Genomic DNA, 22500 nt, shown 5'->3' with positions numbered 1-22500 from the left:
AAACTGAATCCCCATTCGCTGTCAGACTGACAAAAGTCTGAGACCGAAATAAGCCAAGCCAGCCGGCTAGCACTATAGCTTGTCAGCCAGTCTTTAAATATAATAATCATTAAGTACTGATCCCAGACCGTTAAGTGAAGCGGTGGGTGTGAGGCTTCCAAGCCTCCAGCACGCAGCAGTGTTTACTACACAAGCGCGGTTGAGTTACACCATGTACAGTAAAATGGGCAGGACTGCCAGTAACTCTAGTCACTTACCAACAAAAGCATCATTTCCTGAAAGCTCCTCCCTCCCTCTCCCCAGCTCCCCTCCCCTCTCCTCCCTCCCTCTCTCTCTCTTGCTCTCTCCCCAACCACCTTTGAGCACCGGGGAACCAGACCACAATCAATATGACTAAACCTTCTATGCAAATACCTGGCAGCTCTGGCAAACCAGGAAGTGTGTTTTAGAGGCCATGCGGGAGAGAGAGGGTGGAGCTGGACAGTCTACCTGGGCTGTGTGCGTGTGTGAGAGAGAGAGCTGTTGTTGAGTAACATCAGCTGTAAAGAGACTCTTACTACTACTGTAGCCAGCACATACATGGAAGAAGGTGTCAGGAATAGGGGAAGGTGATTTAGGAGTGTGTGTGTGTGTGTGGGTTCCTCTCCGAGTGTTTGGACTCATGTCGCTCATGCAGTTTTGGACTAAGTTGTACACGCAGTTGGGACGACCGCTACCCAAGGTAGGGCTACTTTTCACTTCTCTTCTCAGTGTGTTTGGTACAGGAGCAGAGAGAGGACAAATGGTTAAACCTTTTGTTAAATACAGTGTCTTCTTTGAGAGGCGACTTTTCTAAAGGCTTCAATTTGTTTTCTTTCTGTCACGAGTTGAGCCGTTGTCATCCCCATGTATGAGGAAAAGTAGGTTAGACTAGGTTTTTATTGTTTACCGACAGTTATCCGACACTCCCTGTTAGAGCCGCTGTATTTTGGTTTAGTCACTTCCTCCTGCGTTTTATTGAAAATGCTTCCTGCTTGGTTCTGGAGCTCTGTCTTGATGAGGTCCTGGCTTTCACCTTGGTCTGTTGTTATTGATAGGCACTTGGCCTCAAATGACCTCTGTGAACCTGGGGGTTTGGGTGAGAAATCACAAGCCGTGATCTATTTGTGGAGTACAGACAACAACCGAGTCGTGTTTGGCATGTGTGAGTGAGTGTATTCTGTGTTTATACTAAAGATAACCCTCATTTAAGCCCATTTGTAAAGTAAGGTGTGATTCAGCGTGTTATCCTGTCGGTTAGACAATACGGACTATTCCAGAAGATGACGTAATTCACACTGGACCGACTGGTCATCCTCTCCTGTTGTTGCCTGTGTTCCAGTCAGTCACATTAACTGTGACAAATTGTCTTTCTCACCGCTGGCTTCCAGTAAGGCGTTGAACCTGATAGTCAGGCAGTCATGGCCACAGCCCTGTCCTCCATTCACCTCTCCTCATCTCTCAATTCAACCCTCCTTATCTCTCCATTCACCTCTCCTCATCTCTCAATTCAACTCTCCTCATCCCTCCATCTGTCCCCCCCCCTTACCGTGGACATCATGCCTTTTGTGAGTTGGGATCGTCGCTGGTGGTGGCCAGGAGATTGGCCCTGCTCTTTGTCTCACTGACACAAAGGTTCCCCACACACACTCGTTCATATTTTTCCCGGAATATCTTCTTTCTGTCCCTCCCCTGACAGCCAAAGTAAAGAACAAGTGAGTGTAGGAGGATGTTTCCAGTGTTTAGTCGGCCGTGTCTGATGTTACCCCCCCCCCCCCCCCCCCGCCTCCTTCCCTGAACACACCCACACACCCGCCCGGTCCCATCCCACAGCCTCCACAGGTACAGGTCCTGTCAGCTCCCCCACACACACACACACACACGCTGATGGGAAGACCTAGCCGGGCAGGTAGTCTGTTACTGGAAGTAGAGGAGTAGCGGGGGGGGGGGGAGTGGGTGGCAGAATCGGGGAGACGAGACAAACGAGGGAGTAGCGGGAGGCATCGACGGAGGAGATGTTGTTCAGTCCAAACAGCTCGATACTCGTGTCTCGCCTGAAGTGTGTTTCAGTGGCTTGAGGCTGCTGGAGGCTGGAGACTCCTCTGGCTTCCAGGTCCTGTCACAGGGGTCAGCTGATCACAGGGGTCAGCTGATCACAGGGGTCAGCTGATCACAGGGGTCAGCTGATCACAGGGGTCAGCTGATCACAGGGGTCAGCTGATCACAGGGGTCAGCTGATCACAGGGGTCAGCTGATCACAGGGGTCAGCTGATCACAGGGGTCAGCTGATCACAGGGGTCAGCTGATCACAGGGGTCAGCTGATCACAGGGGTCAGCTGATCACAGGGGTCAGCTGATCACAGGGGTCAGCTGATCACAGGGGTCAGCTGATCACAGGGGTCAGCTGATCACAGGGGTCAGCTGATCACAGGGGTCAGCTGATCACAGGGGTCAGCTGATCACAGGGGTCAGCTGATCACAGGGGTCAGCTGATCACAGGGGTCAGCTGATCACAGGGGTCAGCTGATCAGGGGTCAGCTGATCACAGGGGTCAGCTGATCACAGGGGTCAGCTGATCAGGGGTCAGCTGATCACAGGGGTCAGCTGACACGTGCGTTACTGCACGTGGTGCTCCCACACACTATAGAATCCAGAACGATGGCTTGGTTCAAAGTAAATAAACCCAATGGTTGTGGTACAAGAGGGACTTACTGCAACCAAGGATTTCTCCAGAACTCTGTCTCCCTGCTTTCATTTCCTCGACTTATTAGGGATGCAACCCTGCACACACACACAGCACACACACAGCATGCACACACACACAGCATGCACACACACACAGCATGCACACACACACACACACACACACAGCAAGCACACACACACACAGAGCACACACACGTGCTTATCAGTCTGGTTTCCTCGTATGTGTGTAGCAGGTCATTTCTCAGACGCGTGCGCCACAGGGTTCCGGTAAACCCAGAGAGCCCACCCCCCTTCACGTAAAGCCACGCGGCTGCGTCTCAACACTGTGAACTCGCTTCCTCTTCTGGGTTTCCGTTGCCTCCCCTCCAAAACCAGACTTTTCCCCCAGGAGCCAAAACGTTTCCGTTGGCTTTGCCTCCGTTCTCGTTCCGCAGCCAGCACAGCTTGTGGCCTCAGATCAAGGCCTGAGGAGATGAGGAGACGAGGAGAGGAGACGAGGAGAGGATACACTGTGTGTACTGTGAGTGTTGAAATATGCCAGCCAGTCTCCCCCTCCTTCCCTCCCTCCTTCCCTCCCTGGCCTCCTTGCTTTCTCTTTTTCCTTCGTGTCATCACACCCACCACACTCAGAACCCGACAGCGGGACTTTTGTGTTGACCACATGGGCGAGTTTGCTGAGGTCTGCAAGGCTACCAGAGACGGAACGGCACGTCACCAAACACCTCTGACCCCTGACCCGGGGTCAGGTCGTGGAGGGCCAGGTTCGGGAAGGGGGTGGGGGGGAGCTAAGCAACATGAGCCGGGTTAGGCTTTGACCTTTACAGTCAACACTGAGCTGTGGTCGTCAAGGTTTCCGCAGTGGAGGGTGGGGGGGGGAAGGTCACGGTCTGTGTATGGCTTGGCTGGAGGGAGGGAGGGACCTGGGCTGGAATGTTCCGGGCTCTCCCCCGGTCTGGACGTAGACCTGGGATGGGCTGCGTGGCCCTGGAGGGTGGAGCTGCTCCGCTGGGGGGCCTGTGTGTGAGGGGCGTGGCTGTCACCGATAGCGCCTGCGGGCGTCACCCGGGCAACCTCCGTGCCCCCGAGGAGGAAGGGCAGTGGACGGGACGTGACGGTATGCCAGCAGGGACGTGGGAGAGTTCTGCCAGCCAGAGGGACTGGGCTTGGAAAAGGTGAGAGTGACTGTGCTCCAGTCTGACGAGGCGGGAGAAAGCCAGGCCCGGAGGTGAAGAAAGGCGCTTACCCCGTGCTTGAAAAATGATTCCCGTGGGCGAGCACAACGGAAGGGCAGAGAGGGGGATGCAGAGAGGAGTGGAGGTGGTTGTGGTTGACATGGCTCTGTTTGCTGGCTGGATGAACTGCTGGAGTTGTTTTCTGTCCAGGCGGGTGGGGGATTCCCCTAGCCCAGCCTAGCCTAGCCCAGCGTAGCCCAGCCTAACCCAGCCCAGCCCAGCCTAACCCAGCCTAACCCAGCCTCTCTGGGTGAGAGGGGGTCGAGGAGGAGGAGACAGTGGTTAGGGTTGCAGGAAGTCTGCTAGTGCTTACTCCTTGTGCTTGTGGTAAACAAGCACCCTGCGTTCCCCCTCTGCCCCTCACATCTCTTTCCCTCGCTGCGTTCCCCCTCTGCCCCTCACATCTCTTTCCCTCGCTGCGTTTCCCCTCTGCCCCTCACATCTCTTTCCCTCGCTGCGTTCCCCCTCTGCCCCTCACATCTCTTTCCCTCGCTGCGTTCCCCCTCTGCCCCTCACATCTCTTTCCCTCGCTGCGTTCCCCCTCTGCCCCTCACATCTCTTTCCCTCGCTGCGTTCCCCCCCTGCCCCTCACATCTCTTTCCCTCGCTGCGTTCCCCCTCTGCCCCTCACATCTCTTTCCCTCGCTGCGTTCCCCCTCTGCCCCTCACATCTCTTTCCCTCGCTGCGTTCCCCCTCTGCCCCTCACATCTCTTTCCCTCGCTGCGTTCCCCCCTGCCCCTCACATCTCAGCAGTGATACTGTAAGGGTACACGCAGCCCCGCAGACCAGGAGCCACCAAATCACCCTGCTGTCTGCGTCTGTGACAGGGACGGCTGGCCTGGCCGCTCTGCACTGCTTCCATTACTCACCTCTCTCTTTCTCTGTGTCTCTCTCTGTCTCTCTCTGTCTGTCTGTCTCTCTCTTTCTCTCTCTCTCTCTCTCTCTCTCTCTCTTTCTCTCTCTCTCTCTCTCTCTCTCTCTCTCTCTCTCTCTCTCTCTCTCTCTCTCTCTCTCACAGCCTCACAACTGTCATTATTCTCAGGCAGATGGATACAATTTAGTGTGTGTGTGTGTCTCTCTCTCTCTGTGTGTGTGCATCCATGTGTGATTGCAAATATCCACGTGTGTGCGTACGTGTGTGTGGGAAACTAGCCGCGTGGTCGGGGAGGAGGAGGGGGGGAGTGTTGTGATTGTATCACGGCTGCAGATGGGTCGTGAACAGGAAGTCCGTATTTGGGCATGAGCGTGTCTTTGGCCGTGTCCGGGGAGGGGGAGGAGCCTGGAGTGCAGAAAGAGAGGGGACGGTGTCGCCGAGGGGAGGAGCCTGCTGGAGGACAGGCTGTGTGGGACAACACACGTAGAATCACTCTGCTTCATCCTCACATACACACACACACACACCCATAGGTACAGACAGACAGACAGACAGACAGAGACATGGAGGTAGAGACAAAGACACCGAGATGGAGGTAGAGAGGCAAGCAGTAAGAGGCAGAAAGACTGGGAGAGAGGGTGGGTGTAGGATCCAGAGGTAGGGGTAGAGAGACAGGAGGGTTCGGGGACTGGTGGGGAGAAGCAGGGCTGAAAGGCTAGATTAGCATCAGCGCAGTGGGAATCCAGGCCTTATCTCTGTCTGACAGGCCCCAGCCTCAGCAGCAAGCAGCCCCAGCCTGCAGGAACAAACAAGCTTCCTCGCCAGTCACGCTCAGATCCTCTCTCTCCTCTGCCTTTCCCATCACCCCAGCCTCCCTCATCCCCCTACCCTCCGTCATCCTGTCAGCCTCCCTCCCTCCCTCCCTCGCCCCCTCCCTCATCCCCACCCCCGCCCTCAATCTGCATTGCTGAGAGAAAATCTGAATACCAGATGACTGCCTCTGCCTCATCTCTCAGCTCTCTGACTGGATGAATATTAATGAATATAGATTTGCGACAGTTGGGTTCAGTAACACTAGGTCACGGGTGTGTGTGTGTGTACATTGACGTGGGTTACATTTCATGGCTGGCTTGTTGAAAAACAGCCCTATGCCCCCTAACAGGCTGATTGGCTGGGTGGGTGAGGGGCTGGTGAGGAGCTGCAGGGCGGGGAGGGGAGGGGAGGGGGAGGTGAATGTCCTCTCCCCTGTTCACCTCTGTCCCACACACAGTGTAGCAGTCCAGCGCCCAGCTGGCCAACGGCTAACAGCTTCAGCAGCCCTACGTTTAGCAGAGCTCAAGTCTGACTGTGCCCTGGAAAATATCTCTCTCACACACACACACACACACAGGCGCTCGCGTACACAAGACAGACACGCACGTATTCAAGTGTAATCACAGCGCTTCCAGAAAAACAGTGATTAGCTGCGTGTTTGTGTGTGCCCTTAAGAAAGCGCGTTTCAGAACCTCTTTACGCCCAACACCCACCCACACACACACACCCACACACACACACACACACACACCCACACACACACACACACACACCCACACACACACACACCCACCCACACACACACACCCACACCCACCCACCCACCCACACACACACACCCACACACGCACACACAACAAAAACGTCTTTCTCGCCACATCCTGTACCTGTGTGTTTGTCAATCCCTCTGTTACTCTCAGAGCGGCGGAGAACATGATCGTTTCCATGCAGACACACACGTCAGACCCGTTTCAGCCCATCCACAGCCACGGTTGACGGTCAAGAGTGGCCTCGTTTGTGGCCTGGCTTTGTTAGAACAGGGCTGGCAGGTTTTCGCCACATTAGCCTAGTCATGCTAAACAATTAGCCAGTGTGTTAGCTGAAGGGCCGGTTGTCCCTGGCCTGCACAGCCCGGCTGTCTCTCACGGTGGATCATCTTCCTGCCGGCGAGGGAAGACTCCGCCCACAAGGAAACAGGCCATTTCCAATGGAGGGGTGACATTAGCTTGTTGACATTCGTGATGTCATACCAACGGCGTTAACCTGTCAGACTGGACCTAGCCGCTCACGGTGCCGTGCTATTGTGCGTGTGTGTGTGTGTGTGTCAGGAGAGTGTGTTCTGTTGTGTTTGTGTAAGGCCATGTGTTTGCCAGGATGTGTGGGGGTGTGGGAGAGATCAGCAGGGACATCAAACTACACACACACACACACACGTTTACAGCTACATACACACACACACACACACACGTTTACAGCTACACACACACACACGCGCGTTTACAGCTACACACACACACACACCGACGCATCGTATGCCCACTTGCAAATGTTCCCAGTTACAGTTACTCCCTCTCCTTCTCTCTCCCTCCTTTTCTTCTCTCTCTCTCTCTTCCTCTCGCTGTCTCTCTCTCTCTCTTTCATTCTCTCTCTCTCTCTCTCTTTCATTCTCTCTCTCTCTCTCTCTTTCTCTCTCTCTTTCTCTCTCTCTTTCTATCTTTCACTCTTTCTCTGTCTCTCTTTCTTTCTCACACAAACATTATGTGGGTAAACCCAGTCCCAGCCAGGCATGTCCTTGGTGGGCCTCCTTCCCTCGCCCTCTGGTGTACAGGGTTAGGGTCATCCCTGGCCCACACTGCACCTGGGGGGCTACTTACTGAACTGGGCATGCACACTGGCTCGATGTATAGAAAGGAAGGTAGCCATGCCTGAAATGAGCTGGACTCTCACTCACTCACACAACACACTGTACTTTCAAACTCATTCTAATACATGAAACTCATTCTGTACATCAAAAAACGTACATATGCTGACACGCATACATACACATAAATACTTCCCTGACTCTCTCAGTCCCTCTGCCTCACACACATTTTTCCACATGTGTGGAGAGGGGAGGTGTGTGTTGAGCGCAGGACGTGTGTGTCCCAGGTGTTGCCCTCTCCTCTCCACCAGAGGAACACCACAGCCCCGGCCCCCACGGCCCGGCCCCCACGGCCCGGCCCCCACGGCCCGGCCCCCACGGCCCGGCCCCCACGGCCCGGCCCCCACGGCCCTGCCCCCACGGCCCTGCCCCCACGGCCCTGCCCCTGAGCACGTCTGGGTCAAATACAAGCTCCGCAGTCCTGCATGGTTGCCTTCTCTAACAGTTCAATCCAGCTCCGTTCGAGCAAACCTCAACCGCTTTCCACCGTGTGTTATCTGGCATTTCTATCAGGAACACACCGAGATCACACCGCCACACTGCTGGGTATACAGGCCTTCGTCGAGGTGATTTGTTTGTGCAAATTGAATGTCTACAAGACATAGGCCTTAGGAACAGTGTTCCCTAGAAGAGACGTTGTTAAAGCCGTTTGTGAAGGAAAGTCTGGCTTATTTGTGTGCCAATAGTAAGCATGAAGGTTTCTTTTTTCCCCTTTTTCTCCCCCCCTGAGTCATAGGTAGAGAGCTCCTGCTCAGAGGAAGTGTGTTGAAATCCACTGTGTGTCCTATCAGAGGCCTTCTGCTTCGCTGGTGTCATATGAACATGACTGTGCTGAGACGCAGTTCCCTGTGTTTGGGTCCTGTTAATACAACACTAGACAAACGTTTTAAAACAATGCCATCGATTGAAAGCAAATGATAAAGGAAGAACGAATCATCCTCCCCTCCCTTAACACTCTCTCCCTCTCTGTCTCCCTCTCGCCATCCCTCCTGTTGCAGGACCTGTCATGTATAGATGACCTCTCCAACACATCGCTGTTCTCCTCTCCGGCCGACTCGCTGTCGGAGTACGCCGACGCCCAGAACCTGATCAGCACGGACAGCCTGGCCCACGGCCTCACCATATGGGACGTCAACACCAATACCTCGGGCCCCGCCGGCCCCGCCTCCACACCAGCACAGAGCCAGCTGGAGGTCAGGCCAGATAACACACACCTTTCTGTCTGTCTGTGGCTCTCTCTCTCTCTCTCTCTCTCTCTCTCTGTATCTCTCTCTCTGTCTGTCTCTCTCTGTCTCTCTCTCTCTGTCTCTCTCTGTCTGTATCTCTCTCTCTCTCTCTCTCTCTGTCTCTCTCTCTGTCTATCTCTCTCTCTCTGTTTCTCTGTCTCTGTCTTACTGTCTCTCTCTCTCTCTCTCTCTCTCTCTCTCTCTCTGTCTCTCTCTGTCTCTCTCTGTCTCTCTCTGTTTCTCTCTCTGTCTTACTCTTTCTCTGTCTCTCTCTCTGTCTCTCTCTCTGTCTCTCTCTCTGTCTCTCTCTCTGTCTCTCTCTCTGTCTTACTCTGTCTCTCTATGTCTCTCTCTCTCTCTCTCTGCCTCTTTCTATATATCCCGCCACCCAAGTATGCAAACATTGCAAATGTTTTCTCCCCCCAAACCTCCGACCATAGGTACAGAATGTATCCACATGCCAGTGTGTAAATAGTCAGCTGCCAATTCCCACAGCCGTGTTCATATCCACACATCCATGTCCATTCTGAGAGTGAACACTCCCATATGACTGGGGTCATGTGTTCTGGGGAAGGACAAAGAGCCACAAATGTTATACTGAAATAAGAGGGAATACCCCTCAGATATGTCACACAAAGACATCCCCTCTCTTGAGGAAGGGGCGGGGTAATTAACTGCCATTTCAGTGACCTGTTTTCCTATTTGTTCTCACAATGCAAACCAATCAACATAACACACTTGTGTCGTGATTTGCTGTTGTCTGTTTTGGCCATTTGAAGACAAATCTATTGTGAATTACACACACACAGAACACACACACACACAGGACACACAAACACTATTTCTTTTGTGTGTTTTTGTTCTTTTTGTTCTTTTTTTTGCATTTGGTTTGAGTTTTGTTTTGTTTGTGTTCTTTGCAGCTGAATGGCTCCAGCAGGTTTCAGGGTTTGAGCAGTTTGGAGGAAATCACTGCCATAATCAGCACTCCACCTTTTGGAGGATTCCAGGTAGCTTCCCCAACCCCCGAATCAGGCTGTAACAGGAGAGGGAACACACCACTCAGATCAAGCTCAGACTGCCTGCTCAGACTGCTTGCCCAAACTGACCACATCACCGTAAACTGATCTCAAAACATGCGTTTTTTGTAATGAATGCGGTCAGTGTGGGCAGCTTCTCTCATTAGGCTTCTGGGGTTTCCCTCTAAACTTTTCCAAAAAGCCCTCGCTACAATACTAATGTTGCCTCAGCAGCCCCTAACTGCCCCCTAACACTGTCCTCCAAAGCAAACCTCAGCACCAACCCTTTCCAACCCTGACCTCGAATCTGCCGCTTTCATTTGGACTCACATCCTTTCACTTTCACGCCTCGGTCGACTCGTGTCGCCTCGGTCGTTCTGGAGGTTGTAGTCGTCATGGTCACACCCCGAGAGTTCCAAACTCCGACAAGGGGACCCGGAAGTGACACAGGCCCTGTTGTGAGGGATGTAAACTCAATTTCCCATGTTCCCTTGCTGCGACTGCAGGCTCCGAGGATCCAGACGCCTGCGGAGGAGGAGGAGGAGGCAGAGGAGGAGGAGACGGAGGAGCTGGGCCATGTGGACACGTACGCCGACTACAAGCCCTCCAAATGTACGCTGCTCCTCCCCGCCCACGCATGTGCACCACAAGCAGCACAACACACGGTCATGGTTACATTTAGATATAACACATATAATATCTGCATGACTGGGCTGTAGCCACTGGATGACCTCCCAGGTTCCTGGGACTACAGATCTTTATGTTTGTGGAGGGGATATCGCTAAAAAGCTTAAGTCCTGTTTCCCCCCCTCTGTCTCCTCCCCTCAACCCTCTCTCTCTCTCTCTCTCTCTCTCTCTCTCTCTCTCTCTCTCTCTCTCTCTCTCTCTCTCTCTCTCTCTCTCTCTCTCTCTCTCTCTCTCTGTCTCTGTCTCTGTCTCTGTCTCTGTCTCTCTCTCTGTCTCTCTCTCTGTCTGTCTGTCTGTCTCTGTCTCTCTCTCTCTCTCTCTAGCCACCATCGGGATCTCCCACCCAGACATCGTTGTGGAGACCAACACGCTGTCCAGCGTCCCCCCTCCCGACATCACCTACACTCTGTCCATTCCTGACCCCATCATTAACAACGGCCTGCTCTCCGCCCTGCAGCTGGAGGCCATCATCTACGCCTGCCAGGTAACCCCTACCCCCATCGCTAGGCAACCCCCCCCCCCCCCCCCAAACCCCACCTGCTAGAGACTGGTTCTCTGCCCCCCCCACCACCACCCTGATTAATAAGCCACTCAGTCACTGACTATGAACCATGTCTGTGCTGTACATTGATTCACCCCTGATATTGATGATTTCCGTGTAGGGGATAATGTTAAATACTGGGTGAGGTTTGCATGTGTGTGTACGTGACCGTGTCTGAAGATACTCCCCCCCCCTCCCCTCTTCCTCCCCAGCAACACGAGGTGATCCTGCAGAACAACCAGCGAGCAGGCTTCCTGATCGGAGACGGTGCTGGCGTGGGGAAGGGCCGCACGGTGGCCGGCATCATCCTGGAGAACTACCTGAAGGGCAGGAAGAGAGCGCTCTGGTGAGACCACGCCTCCCACACCACCCACACACTGCCCCCACCATCCACACACCATCCACACACCTCCCCACACACCTCTCTTCATCCCTGGACGTACCGCCATGTTGCACCCTCCTCACGTCTCTCTCTTGAACTTTCTGCTCCTCTCAGGTTTAGCGTCTCCAACGACCTGAAGTACGACGCCGAAAGAGACCTGAAAGACATCGACGCCCCCATCATCCCTGTGCATGCCTTAAACAAGGTGAGGCCCCCCCCCCCCGCCCCCTCCTCAACGCTCGCTCGCGCTCTCCGTTAACGTCGTGCCAGCGCACAGATGAAGCTCGCCGCAGTGTCTAACCGGTTGTGAACCCTTTTCCGGAATCCTCCACAGATAAAGTATGGAGACACAGCTACCTCAGAGGGCGTCCTGTTCGCAACCTACTCCGCTCTGATCGGAGAGAGCCAGGCCGGGGGCCAGCACCGGACCAGACTCAAGCAGATCCTGGACTGGTGTCAACCCGGCTTTGATGGAGTCGTATCCTCTCTGGTCTCTTTAGCACCGCCCCCTTCTGGAGCGTTCCTGTGCAGTGGATAAGTGACGTCGCCCGTAGACTGTGATAATCAGAAGGTTGCCGGTTCGATTCTAGGCCGTGCAAAAGGACGTTGTGCCTTGGGCGAGGCACTTTACCCTACTAGCCTCGGGGGGAATGTCCCTGTACTTAGTGAACTACTAAATGACTAAATGTAAAAGTCCTGCACCGAAACTAAGAATCTATCTTAAGTATACACTCTTGTTTGGTTTAGCTCGTTTGTCGACCATCCAGCCTGACAGCACTAAGGCAGGCCTGAGAGACCCTAGAGACCCTAACCCTAACCTGAGAGACAGGGTCAGGCTGGAGCGGCTCTGTGTGTGTTTAGTCTGTGTGTGGGTCCCTCTGGGGGCCCCTCCTCTGTGTGTTGGCCCTTGACCCCGCCCCCCACTGCAGATTGTGTTTGACGAATGCCACAAAGCCAAGAACGCCACGTCCACTAAGATGGGCAAAGCAGTGCTGGACCTGCAGAACAAGCTGCCACTCGCCAGGGTGGTCTACGCCAGTGCCACAGGTGAGGGTTACACACACACACACACACACACACACACAAGTTTGTTGTTCTGTCAGTGACAAACGGCCACCGTCACAGACCCTCTCCGTCTCTCTCTGTTTTCTTGTGTCACTCTCTCTCTCTCCCTCTCTCTCTCTCTCTCTCTCTCTTCCTCTGTCTCTCTCTCCCCCTCTCTCTCTCTTCCTCTCTCTCTCTCCCTCCCTCTCTCTCCCTCTCCCCCTCTCTCCCTCCCTCCCCCTCTCTCCCTCTCCCCCTCTCTCCCTCTCTCCCTCCCTCCCCCTCTCTCTCTCCCTCTCCCCCTCTCTCTCCCTCTCCCCCTCTCTCTCCCTCCCTCCCTCCCTCCCTCCCTCCCTCCCTCCCTCCCTCCCTCCCTCCCTCCCTCCCTCCCTCCCTCCCTCCCTCCCTCTCTCTCTTCCTCTCTCTCTCCCTCTCCCCTTCCCTCCCTCTCCCTCCCTCTCTCCCCCTCTCTCTCCCCCTCTCTCTCCCCCTCTCTCTCCCCCTCTCTCTCCCTCTCCCTCTCCCTCTCTCTCCCCCTCTCTCTCCCTCCCTCTCCCTCCCTCTCTCTCTCCCTCCCCCCTCTCCCCCTCTCTCCCCCTCTCTCCCCCTCTCTCCCCCTCTCCCCCTCTCTCCCCCTCTCTCCCCCTCTCTCCCCCTCTCTCCCCCTCTCTCCCCCTCTCCCCCTCTCCCCCTCTCTCCCCTTCTCCCCCTCTCCCCCTCTCTCTCCCTCCCTCTCTCTCTCTATCTTTCTCTCTCTCTCTCTCTGTCTCTCTCTCTTTCTCTCTCTCTCTCTCTCTCTCTCTCCCCCTCTCTCTGTCTCTGTCTCTCTCTCAGCCTGTCCATAACAAGGCTTCCTCTGTGTGTCCAGGTGCCTCCGAGCCAAAGAACATGATCTACATGAGCCGCCTGGGGATCTGGGGCGAGGGCACGCCCTTCAAGACCTTCGACGACTTCCTCCACGCCATCGAGAAGAGGTGCGCTCTCTTCCCTTCCTCCTCTGGCTCCTGCCAGCTGGCTCCGCCCACCTCCCACCGTGTCACTGGGACCCGACATGACGTTTTGTGTTTTTTTTTGTTTTTTTTTCAATGATTGACAGGGGTGTGGGCGCCATGGAGATCGTCGCCATGGACATGAAGGTGAGCGGCATGTACATCGCCCGGCAGCTGAGCTTCTCCGGAGTGTCGTTCCGCATCGAGGAGATCGGCCTGGACGACGACTTCAAGCTGGTGTACAACAAGGCGGCCAAACTGGTGAGTCTCCCCTCCGCGCCCGCCCAACGAGAGGCCATCCGTCTGAGTGCGACGTGCGTGAGACTGCGTGTGTGTTAACGTGCTTCCCCCCCCCCCAGTGGGCCGAGGCGCTGGCCACGTTCACGCGGGCGGCTGACGAGCTGGGCCTGGTCAGCAGGAAGTCTCTGTGGGGACAGTTCTGGTCGTCGCACCAGCGCTTCTTCAAGTACCTCTGCATCGCCGCCAAGGTGCGCTGCCTGGTGGAGCTGGCTAAGAAGGAGCTGCTGGCGGGCAAGGTCAGTCACCCCGCGCGTGCACACGCCAGGCTGCAAGCACTCGCTGTACCTCGCTCCCATGACTTAAGGATGCTGGACGTAGGTGCCTTGTGGTGGGTGTGGTGGGTGAAGAGGCTCACGCTGGCCTGCCTGTGTCCGTCCTCAGTGCATCGTGGTGGGGCTGCAGTCCACGGGGGAGGCCCGCACCCGGGAGGTCCTGGACGAGAACGACGGCCACCTGGACCGATTTGTTTCTGCTGCTGAGTAAGTGTGATGTTAACCTGTGTGTGCCGGTGGAATGTGAGAGAGCGTGTGTGTTGCTGTGTGCGAGTGTGTGTGTGGGTTGGTGGAATGTGGGAATGTGTGTTAGAGTGTGTGGGTGTATGCGATTGTGTGTGTGTGTTGGTGAAGCCAGGTAAATCCCTATCATGTGTCCTGAAGCAGTTTGATCCGTGACAGGTAGTATTTAAGTCTGCTCCTATTTTATTGGGCTCAGCCCTGATTCAGCCCCTCCCAGCTCTCTCTGTGGCGTCCGCGGTGCTTTCCTGCCTCGTATGAATGTGGTTTGGAATGACAGACAGGTGTGTTGCCAGGCGCTGGCCCGTGTGCAAACACCGCCTTAACCTGTGCACAAAGAGACATCGTGATGAATGGGAGGAGAGGGAGGGAAGAAGGCTCGCAAGATTCCTCTGTCGAGATTTTAAACAAAAGCAACAACGGCTTCAGTGTGGAAGAACACCAGGACTGCAGCCGTGACGACATACCAGACTGTCTGTGTCGGCTTGCCTCCCTGCCTCGCCTGTCCTGCCTCGCCTGTCCTGCCTTGCCTGTCCTGCCTCACCTGTCCTGCCTCACCTGTCCTGCCTCACCTGTCCTGCCTCACCTGTCCTGCAGCTAGACAAGAAGACAGTTACATAAGGAGCTTAATCAGAAGCTTCCTGTCATAGCTGCCACAGTGACTGATGGCTTTGTGCTGCAGAGATGTGTCTGGAACCAGAAGGCGGGCGGGCTGGCTGGCTGGCTGTGTCTCTCTGGCCGAGACTGTCTCTCTCTGCCTGTCTCCCTGTGTCAGTCTAACTGTCTCTCTCTGCCTGTCTCCCTGTGTCAGTCTAACTGTCTCTCTCTGCCTGTCTCCCTGTGTCAGTCTAACTGTCTCTCTCTGCCTGTCTCCCTGTGTCAGTCTAACTGTCTCTCTCTGCCTGTCTCCCTGTGTCAGTCTAACTGTCTCTCTCTGCCTGTCTCCCTGTGTCAGTCTAACTGTCTCTCTTCCTGTCTCCCTGTGTCAGTCTAACTGTCTCTCTTCCTGTCTCCCTGTGTCAGTCTAACTGTCTCTCTTCCTGTCTCCCTGTGTCAGTCTAACTGTCTCTCTGCCTGTCTCCCTGTGTCAGTCTGTCTCTCTGCCTGTCTCCCTGTGTCAGTCTGTCTCTCTGCCTGTCTCCCTGTGTCAGTCTAACTGTCTCTCTGCCTGTCTCCCTGTGTCAGTCTAACTGTCTCTCTTCCTGTCTCCCTGTGTCAGTCTATCTGTCTCTCTTCCTGTCTCCCTGTGTCAGTCTAACTGTCTCTCTCTGCCTGTCTCCCTGTGTCAGTCTAACTGTCTCTCTCTGCCTGTCTCCCTGTGTCAGTCTAACTGTCTCTCTGCCTGTCTCCCTGTGTCAGTCTGTCTCTCTGCCTGTCTCCCTGTGTCAGTCTGTCTCTCTGCCTGTCTCCCTGTGTCAGTCTAACTGTCTCTCTTCCTGTCTCCCTGTGTCAGTCTAACTGTCTCTCTCTGCCTGTCTCCCTGTGTCAGTCTAACTGTCTCTCTCTGCCTGTCTCCCTGTGTCAGTCTAACTGTCTCTCTGCCTGTCTCCCTGTGTCAGTCTAACCGTCTCTCTGCCTGTCTCCCTGTGTCAGTCTGTCTCTCTGCCTGTCTCCCTGTGTCAGTCTAACTGTCTCTCTCTTCCTGTCTCCCTGTGTCAGTCTAACTGTCTCTCTTCCTGTCTCCCTGTGTCAGTCTAACTGTGTCTCTTCCTGTCTCCCTGTGTCAGTCTAACTGTGTCTCTTCCTGTCTCCCTGTGTCAGTCTAACTGTCTCTCTTCCTGTCTCCCTGTGTCAGTCTAACTGTGTCTCTTCCTGTCTCCCTGTGTCAGTCTAACTGTCTCTCTTCCTGTCTCCCTGTGTCAGTCTAACTGTCTCTCTTCCTGTCTCCCTGTGTCAGTCTAACTGTCTCTCTGCCTGTCTCCCTGTGTCAGTCTGTCTCTCTTCCTGTCTCCCTGTGTCAGTCTAACTGTCTCTCTTCCTGTCTCCCTGTGTCAGTCTAACTGTCTCTCTTCCTGTCTCCCTGTGTCAGTCTAACTGTCTCTCTTCCTGTCTCCCTGTGTCAGTCTGTCTCTCTTCCTGTCTCCCTGTGTCAGTCTAACTGTCTCTCTTCCTGTCTCCCTGTGTCAGTCTAACTGTCTCTCTTCCTGTCTCCCTGTGTCAGTCTAACGGTCTCTCTTCCTGTCTCCCTGTGTCAGTCTAACTGTGTCCGTTCTCCTGTGTGTTTCCCCCCCCAGGGGTGTGTTCCATTCTCTGGTGATGAAGCACTTTCCCTCAGAGAAGCAGAGGAGAGAGAAGGGGCCTGGGAACAAGAGGAAACGTAAGAGAGTCTGCCAGAACTTTCTAGAAACAAACTGAATTCCCTTCTCTTTTTTTACCACATCTGCTTACCATTCCAATGGATGGACTGTGGTCAGGGGGGGGTCTAACCACCTGTTGCGGGTCCTTCCTGGTCGTCAGGTAAACCCAGGGGCCGGCAGCCCAAGCTGCCCAAGCACACGGTGGAGATCAGTGGGGTGATCAACATCAGCGACGACAGCAGCACCGACTCCGACGCCATGGAGACGGACTCCAACTCCTCGCCCGACTCGCTGCTCGACAACGACGACGTGATCTTCGTCAACCACACCAGCTGCCACACAGGTGTGTGTGTGTGTGTGGGGGGGGGGGGCACAACGTCATTTACAATGGCCGGGAATCAAACTGGCAACCTTCAGATTACTAGCCCGATTCCCTAACTGTTCAGCCACCTGACTCCCTAATGGCTAATGGCTCCTCTTGTTTCCCACAGCCAAGATCGAGGAGATGAAACACAGCCTCCTCAACAGGATCACAGAGCTGGGGAAGGAGCTCCCTCTGAACACCCTGGACGAGCTCATCGACAAGTTCGGAGGACCAGAGAAAGTCTCCGAGGTACGTGGTTGGCTGTTGCCGGCCAGGGAGGGGGAGAGTTGTTTTAAGAGTTTTGGGGGTCTTTTTTTTTTTATTTTTTTTTTTTTACTCTGGGCAAATGTCTAAATCAGGAAAGGCGAGCCTTGAAGAAGATCTACTGGGAAATCAATAGATGTAAAGATAACGTGCCGCCAAAAGGAATGTCTGTGAATTTGGTTGTGACCTTTGCCCCCCCCCCCAGATGACGGGGCGTAAGGGGCGCGTGGTGCGTCGCCCCGACGGCAGCGTGCGCTACGAGTCGCGGGCCGAGCAGAGCCACACCATCGACCACATCAACGTGAAGGAGAAGGACCGCTTCATGAGAGGAGAGAAGGTCAGGGGTCACCTCCTTCTGTCGCTGTGCTGCCATGAGAGAGAGGGGGGAGAGGGGGAGGGGGAGGGGGGGAGAGGGAGAGAGTGTTGTTTTTACAATGAGTCTCATGACAGGAGACTGGGAGACTAACAAAGACCGGGAACTTCCAGTCCATGGTTATCTGATGCGCTTACGATATGCACTTTTTCTATGTCCTTTGATTAACGGGTCTGCTAACTGAATAAGTGCAGGCTTTATGTAAGACTACGACCATAACCGTCTACAACAGTCCGTGCTATGACAGACCAGAGGTCTGGAGATGATCAGCTGATTCTCTCCATCATTCAGACGTGTCATCGTTTACCGCAGCGTTCCCCTCCTCCTACAAACATCCTGTTCTTCTCCCTTCCATCCATCCTCTCTCCTCTCCTGCCCTCCAGCTGGTGGCCATCATCTCAGAGGCGGCCAGCTCGGGGATCTCCCTGCAGGCGGACAAGCGTGTGAAGAACCAGTGCCGGCGGGTCCACATGACCCTGGAGCTGCCCTGGAGCGCAGACCGAGCCATCCAGCAGTTTGGTGCGTGTCCCCCAGAGGGCAGGGGTCAGAGGGCAGGGGTCAGGTTTAGATGGAAGGATCGGAATAGGGGGTCTAGGAACCTGAAGGTCTTTTTTTTATATTTTATTTTTACAAGTGATAGTGAAGAGTGAGGTGCACCTGATGTCTTCTCTCCAGCTGTCACCCTGTCTTGTTGCTTATCAGATTTCTCTCGGCCTTGCTGTTGCCCTTGCTGTTGTTCACACGCGTATGTATTCCACTCAGGGTCCACGGCAGGGTTTGATCCTCACGATTAGTCACCGCAATAACGAAAGCGCCAAAATCCCGCTCCATTTAGGAGGGCGTGTGCCGTTGTCATGCTGCAGGGAGAAGGGTTTTACTAAACTGTTTAATTATACTATTCTGTCTTAATCTCCTGCTTCCATCTGCCAGGCAGTGTTTTCAATGCACCAGCAGTCTTGTGAAGAGAAACACACACATTAGACACGCACACACACACTCTCATCGCAGAGCCGACTGTTGTTTGCAGTAATTAGCTGGCTGAGTAATTATTTCATGTCAGCCTTCATTCTGTAGGGAGCTGAACTCTCCCTGTGGGGTCATGTGTGAGGATGATTGACATGTCTGCTTTTCACACACACAGACTAGAGCACACACACACACAGTCATAGTAACATACACACTATCACACTCACAATAGCACACAAATGCTCAAGAAGACTGATGTGCTTAAATGGTGGTTTTCTACATTTAGAACCTGTTCTGCTTTTGTGCCTTAAAAGAATCAGAGTACATTTGAAGCCTCAGAATCAGAGGACGTTCAGTGGAGGATACTAAACAGGAGGCTGAAAGACAGCAGAGATCATACTGACACAACACCTTTTGCCGTTTCTGGGCATTTGACACAGGCCTACATTATGACTTCTCATTGGTCGTCTTGTCACGTTCGTCTCCTCTAATTGGTCCCCCGTCCCCCGCAGGTCGAACTCACCGGTCCAACCAGGTGACGGCTCCAGAGTACATCTTCCTCATCTCAGAGCTGGCTGGAGAGAGGCGCTTTGCCTCCATTGTAGCCAAGAGGCTGGAGAGTCTGGTGAGTTCCCTTCCTCTCTCTCCTGGCTCAGCCCCCACCACACCCCTCTCCCGTCTCCTGCCCTCTCCCTGCCCTCTCCTCACCTCCTCACCCTGCCCTCTCCTCACCCCCTCTCCCTGCCCTCTCCTTGCCCTCTCCTCACCCCCTCTCTTTGCCCTCTCCTCACCCCCTCTCCCTGCCCTCTCCTCACCCCCTCTCCCTGCCCTCTCCTCACCCCCTCTCCTCACCCCCTCTCTTTGCCCTCTCCTCACCCCCTCTCCCTGCCCTCTCCTTGCCCTCTCCTCACCCCCTCTCCTTGCCCTCTCCTCACCTCCTCACCCTGCCCTCTCCTCACCCCCTCACCCTGCCCTCTCCTTGCCCTCTCCTCACCTCCTCATCCTGCCCTCTCCTCACCCCCTCTCCTCACCCCCTCTCCTCACCCCCTCTCCTCACCTCCTCACCCTGCCCTCTCCTCACCCCCTCTCCCTGCCCTCTCCTCACCCCCTCTCCCTGCCCTCTCATCACCCCCTCACTCTGCCCCCTCCTTGCCCTCTCCTCACCCCCTCACCCTGCCTCGTCGAGCAGAACCATTCTCTGGTTCCCTCGAGGTCGGACAGACCTCCTGACGCACCGCATCTCAAGTCCAGGAAATCCCCTCCATTAAAACGAGCCCGCCGTGGCAGCTTTTCCATATTTCACTGTATCACAGCAACCTGTTATTTATCTTCCCAGAGTCCCTCTCCCCTCTCCCTCTGTCTGTGTGCCTGGGCTCTGAAGGAGGAGGGGGCAGGACTTCCAGGAAGTCTCTCCTGTCTCTGCCAACCAAGCGCCGTAAACGGCCCCTCAGAATAGCCCGCATCACTGCCCCCGCCCACACCAGCCCCGCCCTCCCTGTCTGCTCCTGGCTAACTTGATACCTTTAGTGATTGTCTTGTCTCCAGATAAGCAGTGATGTCATACCTGCCGGGGGGAGAGATAAGTCTTTTGTCCTCATCTCCAGACGCGTATGTGTTTGTGTGTGTGTGTGTGTGGGCGGCAGCGACACACACACACACACAGAGCGTACTTGTGAAACCCACAGCCTGGATGTGCTCTCAGCTGTAGATGGGTCTGGTACACCTGATGTACTGGGGGATGTGAGAGAGGGGGGGGGGGGGGGGGGGGTGAGAGAGGGGGGGGGGTGAGAGAGGGGGGGGGGGTGAGAGAGGGGGGGGGGGGTGAGAGAGGGGGGGGGGGTGAGAGGGGGGGGGGGTGAGAGAGGGGGGGGGGGTGAGAGAGAGGTGGGGGTGCTGTAGACTGGGGGTTGTGAGAGAGAGGGGGTGCTGTGGTGATGTGAATGTGGTCGACCTGACTGCTGGTGTCAGAGCTGCTCTGGGCCGGTGGACCTGACTGCTGGTGTGTGTGTCTGCAGGGAGCGCTGACTCATGGGGATAGACGAGCCACAGAGTCCAGAGACCTGAGCAAGTACAACTTTGAGAACAAGGTAGGACCAGCTAGATCACTGTCCAGACCGCCCACACACACACACACACACACACACACACACTGACCTCCCCAGCCTGGTTCTGACCTGTGTCCTTGTGTCCCTGTTCCTGTAGTATGGCACCAAAGCTCTGGACAAGATCACCAAAGCGATCCTGGGGCACATCGAGAGCAAGGTGCCCCCTCCTAAAGGATACCCCGGAGGAGACGCCATGTTCTTCAGAGGTAACCACTCTCTGGGGGCAGAATGCCCTTTATTGTCCACCGGCCAAATGGTTAGTGATCGTTCAGGTTTGACCAGCCACTCAATAGATTAACGTCGGGGGTTTTTTGGCTGCTGAGGATAGAACATCCGTTAGCCTCGTGGAGATTTGACGAGGATATGGCTGCTTGGTGCTGCTCATGTTGAGCCCTGGGTGAGACCGCTCTGGGGGCTCGGTCTACATGTGGGCGTGGTTAAAGCAGTCCAGTTAAAGCAGCGTTAGACTCTGTGATCACCTCTGTTCCCTGTTCAGCCAGCAGCGTTAGACTCTGTGATCACCTCTGTTCCCTGTTCAGCCAGCAGCGTTAGACTCTGTGATCACCTCTGTTCCCTGTTCAGCCAGCAGCGTTAGACTCTGTGATCACCTCTGTTCCCTGTTCAGCCAGCAGAGTTAGACTCTGTGATCACCTCTGGTCCCTGTTCAGCCAGCAGCGTTAGACTCTGTGATCACCTCTGTTCCCTGTTCAGCCAGCAGCGTTAGACTCTGTGATCACCTCTGTTCCCTGTTCAGCCAGCAGCGTTAGACTCTGTGATCACCTCTGTTCCCTGTTCAGCCAGCAGCGTTAGACTCTGTGATCACCTCTGTTCCCTGTTCAGCCAGCAGCGTTAGACTCTGTGATCACCTCTGTTCCCTGTGTTCCAGACATGAAGTTGGGAATGATGGATGTGGGGATCTTCTGTAAGCCTGACCACCGCTCTGGCATCAGCACAGAGAAAGGTACCACAAGCTAGACCACACACACACACACAAACACACACACACACACTGTTGTTGTTGTTGTTTTGTTTGAAAAATAAAAATGTCAGTGAACATTTGTCTTGTTTGGTCTGACTGTGGGCTTGTTCTGGTTTGGGCTTCCAGATTGCAGCATAACCAAGTTCCTGAACCGGATCCTGGGCCTTGAGGTCCACAAGCAGAACTCTCTCTTCCAGTACTTCACAGACAACTTTGACTACCTGATCGAGAAGGACAAAAAGGAGGGGAAATACGACATGGGCATCCTGGGTACGTAGAGGGAACTAGTGACCCAGGCCTTATCATTTCTCTGGGCCTGATACTGTTTATCAGTTTAACCTTCCTAGTGAGAAGCTATGACAGATAACAGCTGTATTGCTCTCTTTGGATGACATTTCTCTGGTTGTAGAAACGAGAGTCTGTCTGCTGAATGGAAGGGGTTGTGGCTGCTGTGCTGATCATGCAGTGTGTGTGTGTGGTGATCATGCAGTGTGTGTGTGTGCTGATCATGCAGTGTGTGTGTGCTGTTCCCATCAGATCTGGCTCCAGGTAACGATGAGATCTACGAGGAGAAGCAGGAGATCTTCCTCACAGCAGGAAACCCCCAGGATGGACAAGTCGTCCTCTACAAGGTACTGGAATCACATCTGTCCCTCCACCCATCCCTCCACCCCTCCCTCCCTCCACAACTCCCTCCACCCCTCCCTCCCTCCACCCCTCCCTCTCTCCACCCCTCCCTCTATCCCTCCATCCATCCCAGCCTGCATGCCTGCATCCCTCCCCCCAATCCAGACACCCAATCCCCCCTCCCTCAGTCCAGCCATCCAGCAAAGGGTCAATCATACATCCATCTCCCCGATGGATACTGCTCCTTGCTTCGATTTCTCCCCT

The 22500-nt window shown here is 54.7% G+C and overlaps 1 protein-coding gene across 3 annotated transcripts in view; it reads left to right on the top strand.

Annotated features, from left to right (window-relative positions):
• sbno2b (strawberry notch homolog 2b) overlaps window positions 1–22500 on the top strand; it is a 51621-nt gene that overhangs the window by 21043 nt on the left and 8078 nt on the right. Inside the window, exons 1-24 of one of the 3 annotated variants that reach the window (XM_084675743.1) lie at window positions 500–721; window positions 8563–8757; window positions 9711–9797; window positions 10313–10418; window positions 10817–10977; window positions 11247–11380; window positions 11531–11621; window positions 11751–11894; window positions 12346–12463; window positions 13329–13434; window positions 13557–13710; window positions 13809–13985; window positions 14131–14228; window positions 16496–16578; window positions 16719–16901; window positions 17050–17171; window positions 17392–17523; window positions 17943–18078; window positions 19038–19150; window positions 20541–20612; window positions 20728–20836; window positions 21517–21591; window positions 21736–21879; window positions 22147–22241. In XM_084675743.1, coding sequence (XP_084531869.1) covers window positions 662–721; window positions 8563–8757; window positions 9711–9797; window positions 10313–10418; window positions 10817–10977; window positions 11247–11380; window positions 11531–11621; window positions 11751–11894; window positions 12346–12463; window positions 13329–13434; window positions 13557–13710; window positions 13809–13985; window positions 14131–14228; window positions 16496–16578; window positions 16719–16901; window positions 17050–17171; window positions 17392–17523; window positions 17943–18078; window positions 19038–19150; window positions 20541–20612; window positions 20728–20836; window positions 21517–21591; window positions 21736–21879; window positions 22147–22241 — 2895 coding nt within the window. In that variant the 5' untranslated portion in view covers window positions 500–661. Of the gene's footprint in view, window positions 1–499; window positions 722–8562; window positions 8758–9710; window positions 9798–10312; window positions 10419–10816; window positions 10978–11246; window positions 11381–11530; window positions 11622–11750; window positions 11895–12345; window positions 12464–13328; window positions 13435–13556; window positions 13711–13808; window positions 13986–14130; window positions 14229–16495; window positions 16579–16718; window positions 16902–17049; window positions 17172–17391; window positions 17524–17942; window positions 18079–19037; window positions 19151–20540; window positions 20613–20727; window positions 20837–21516; window positions 21592–21735; window positions 21880–22146; window positions 22242–22500 lie in introns of those variants that run through there. The other 2 variants (XM_084675741.1, XM_084675742.1) reach the window with 2 other exon arrangements.

The sequence above is a fragment of the Hypomesus nipponensis genome, chromosome 16 (genome assembly GCF_054491055.1).
Source record: "Hypomesus nipponensis isolate SF chromosome 16, ASM5449105v1, whole genome shotgun sequence".
Taxonomy (NCBI): domain Eukaryota; kingdom Metazoa; phylum Chordata; class Actinopteri; order Osmeriformes; family Osmeridae; genus Hypomesus; species Hypomesus nipponensis.
The sequence above is the reverse complement of the archived record's forward strand: the minus strand, read 5'-3'. Positions and strand labels throughout refer to the sequence as shown.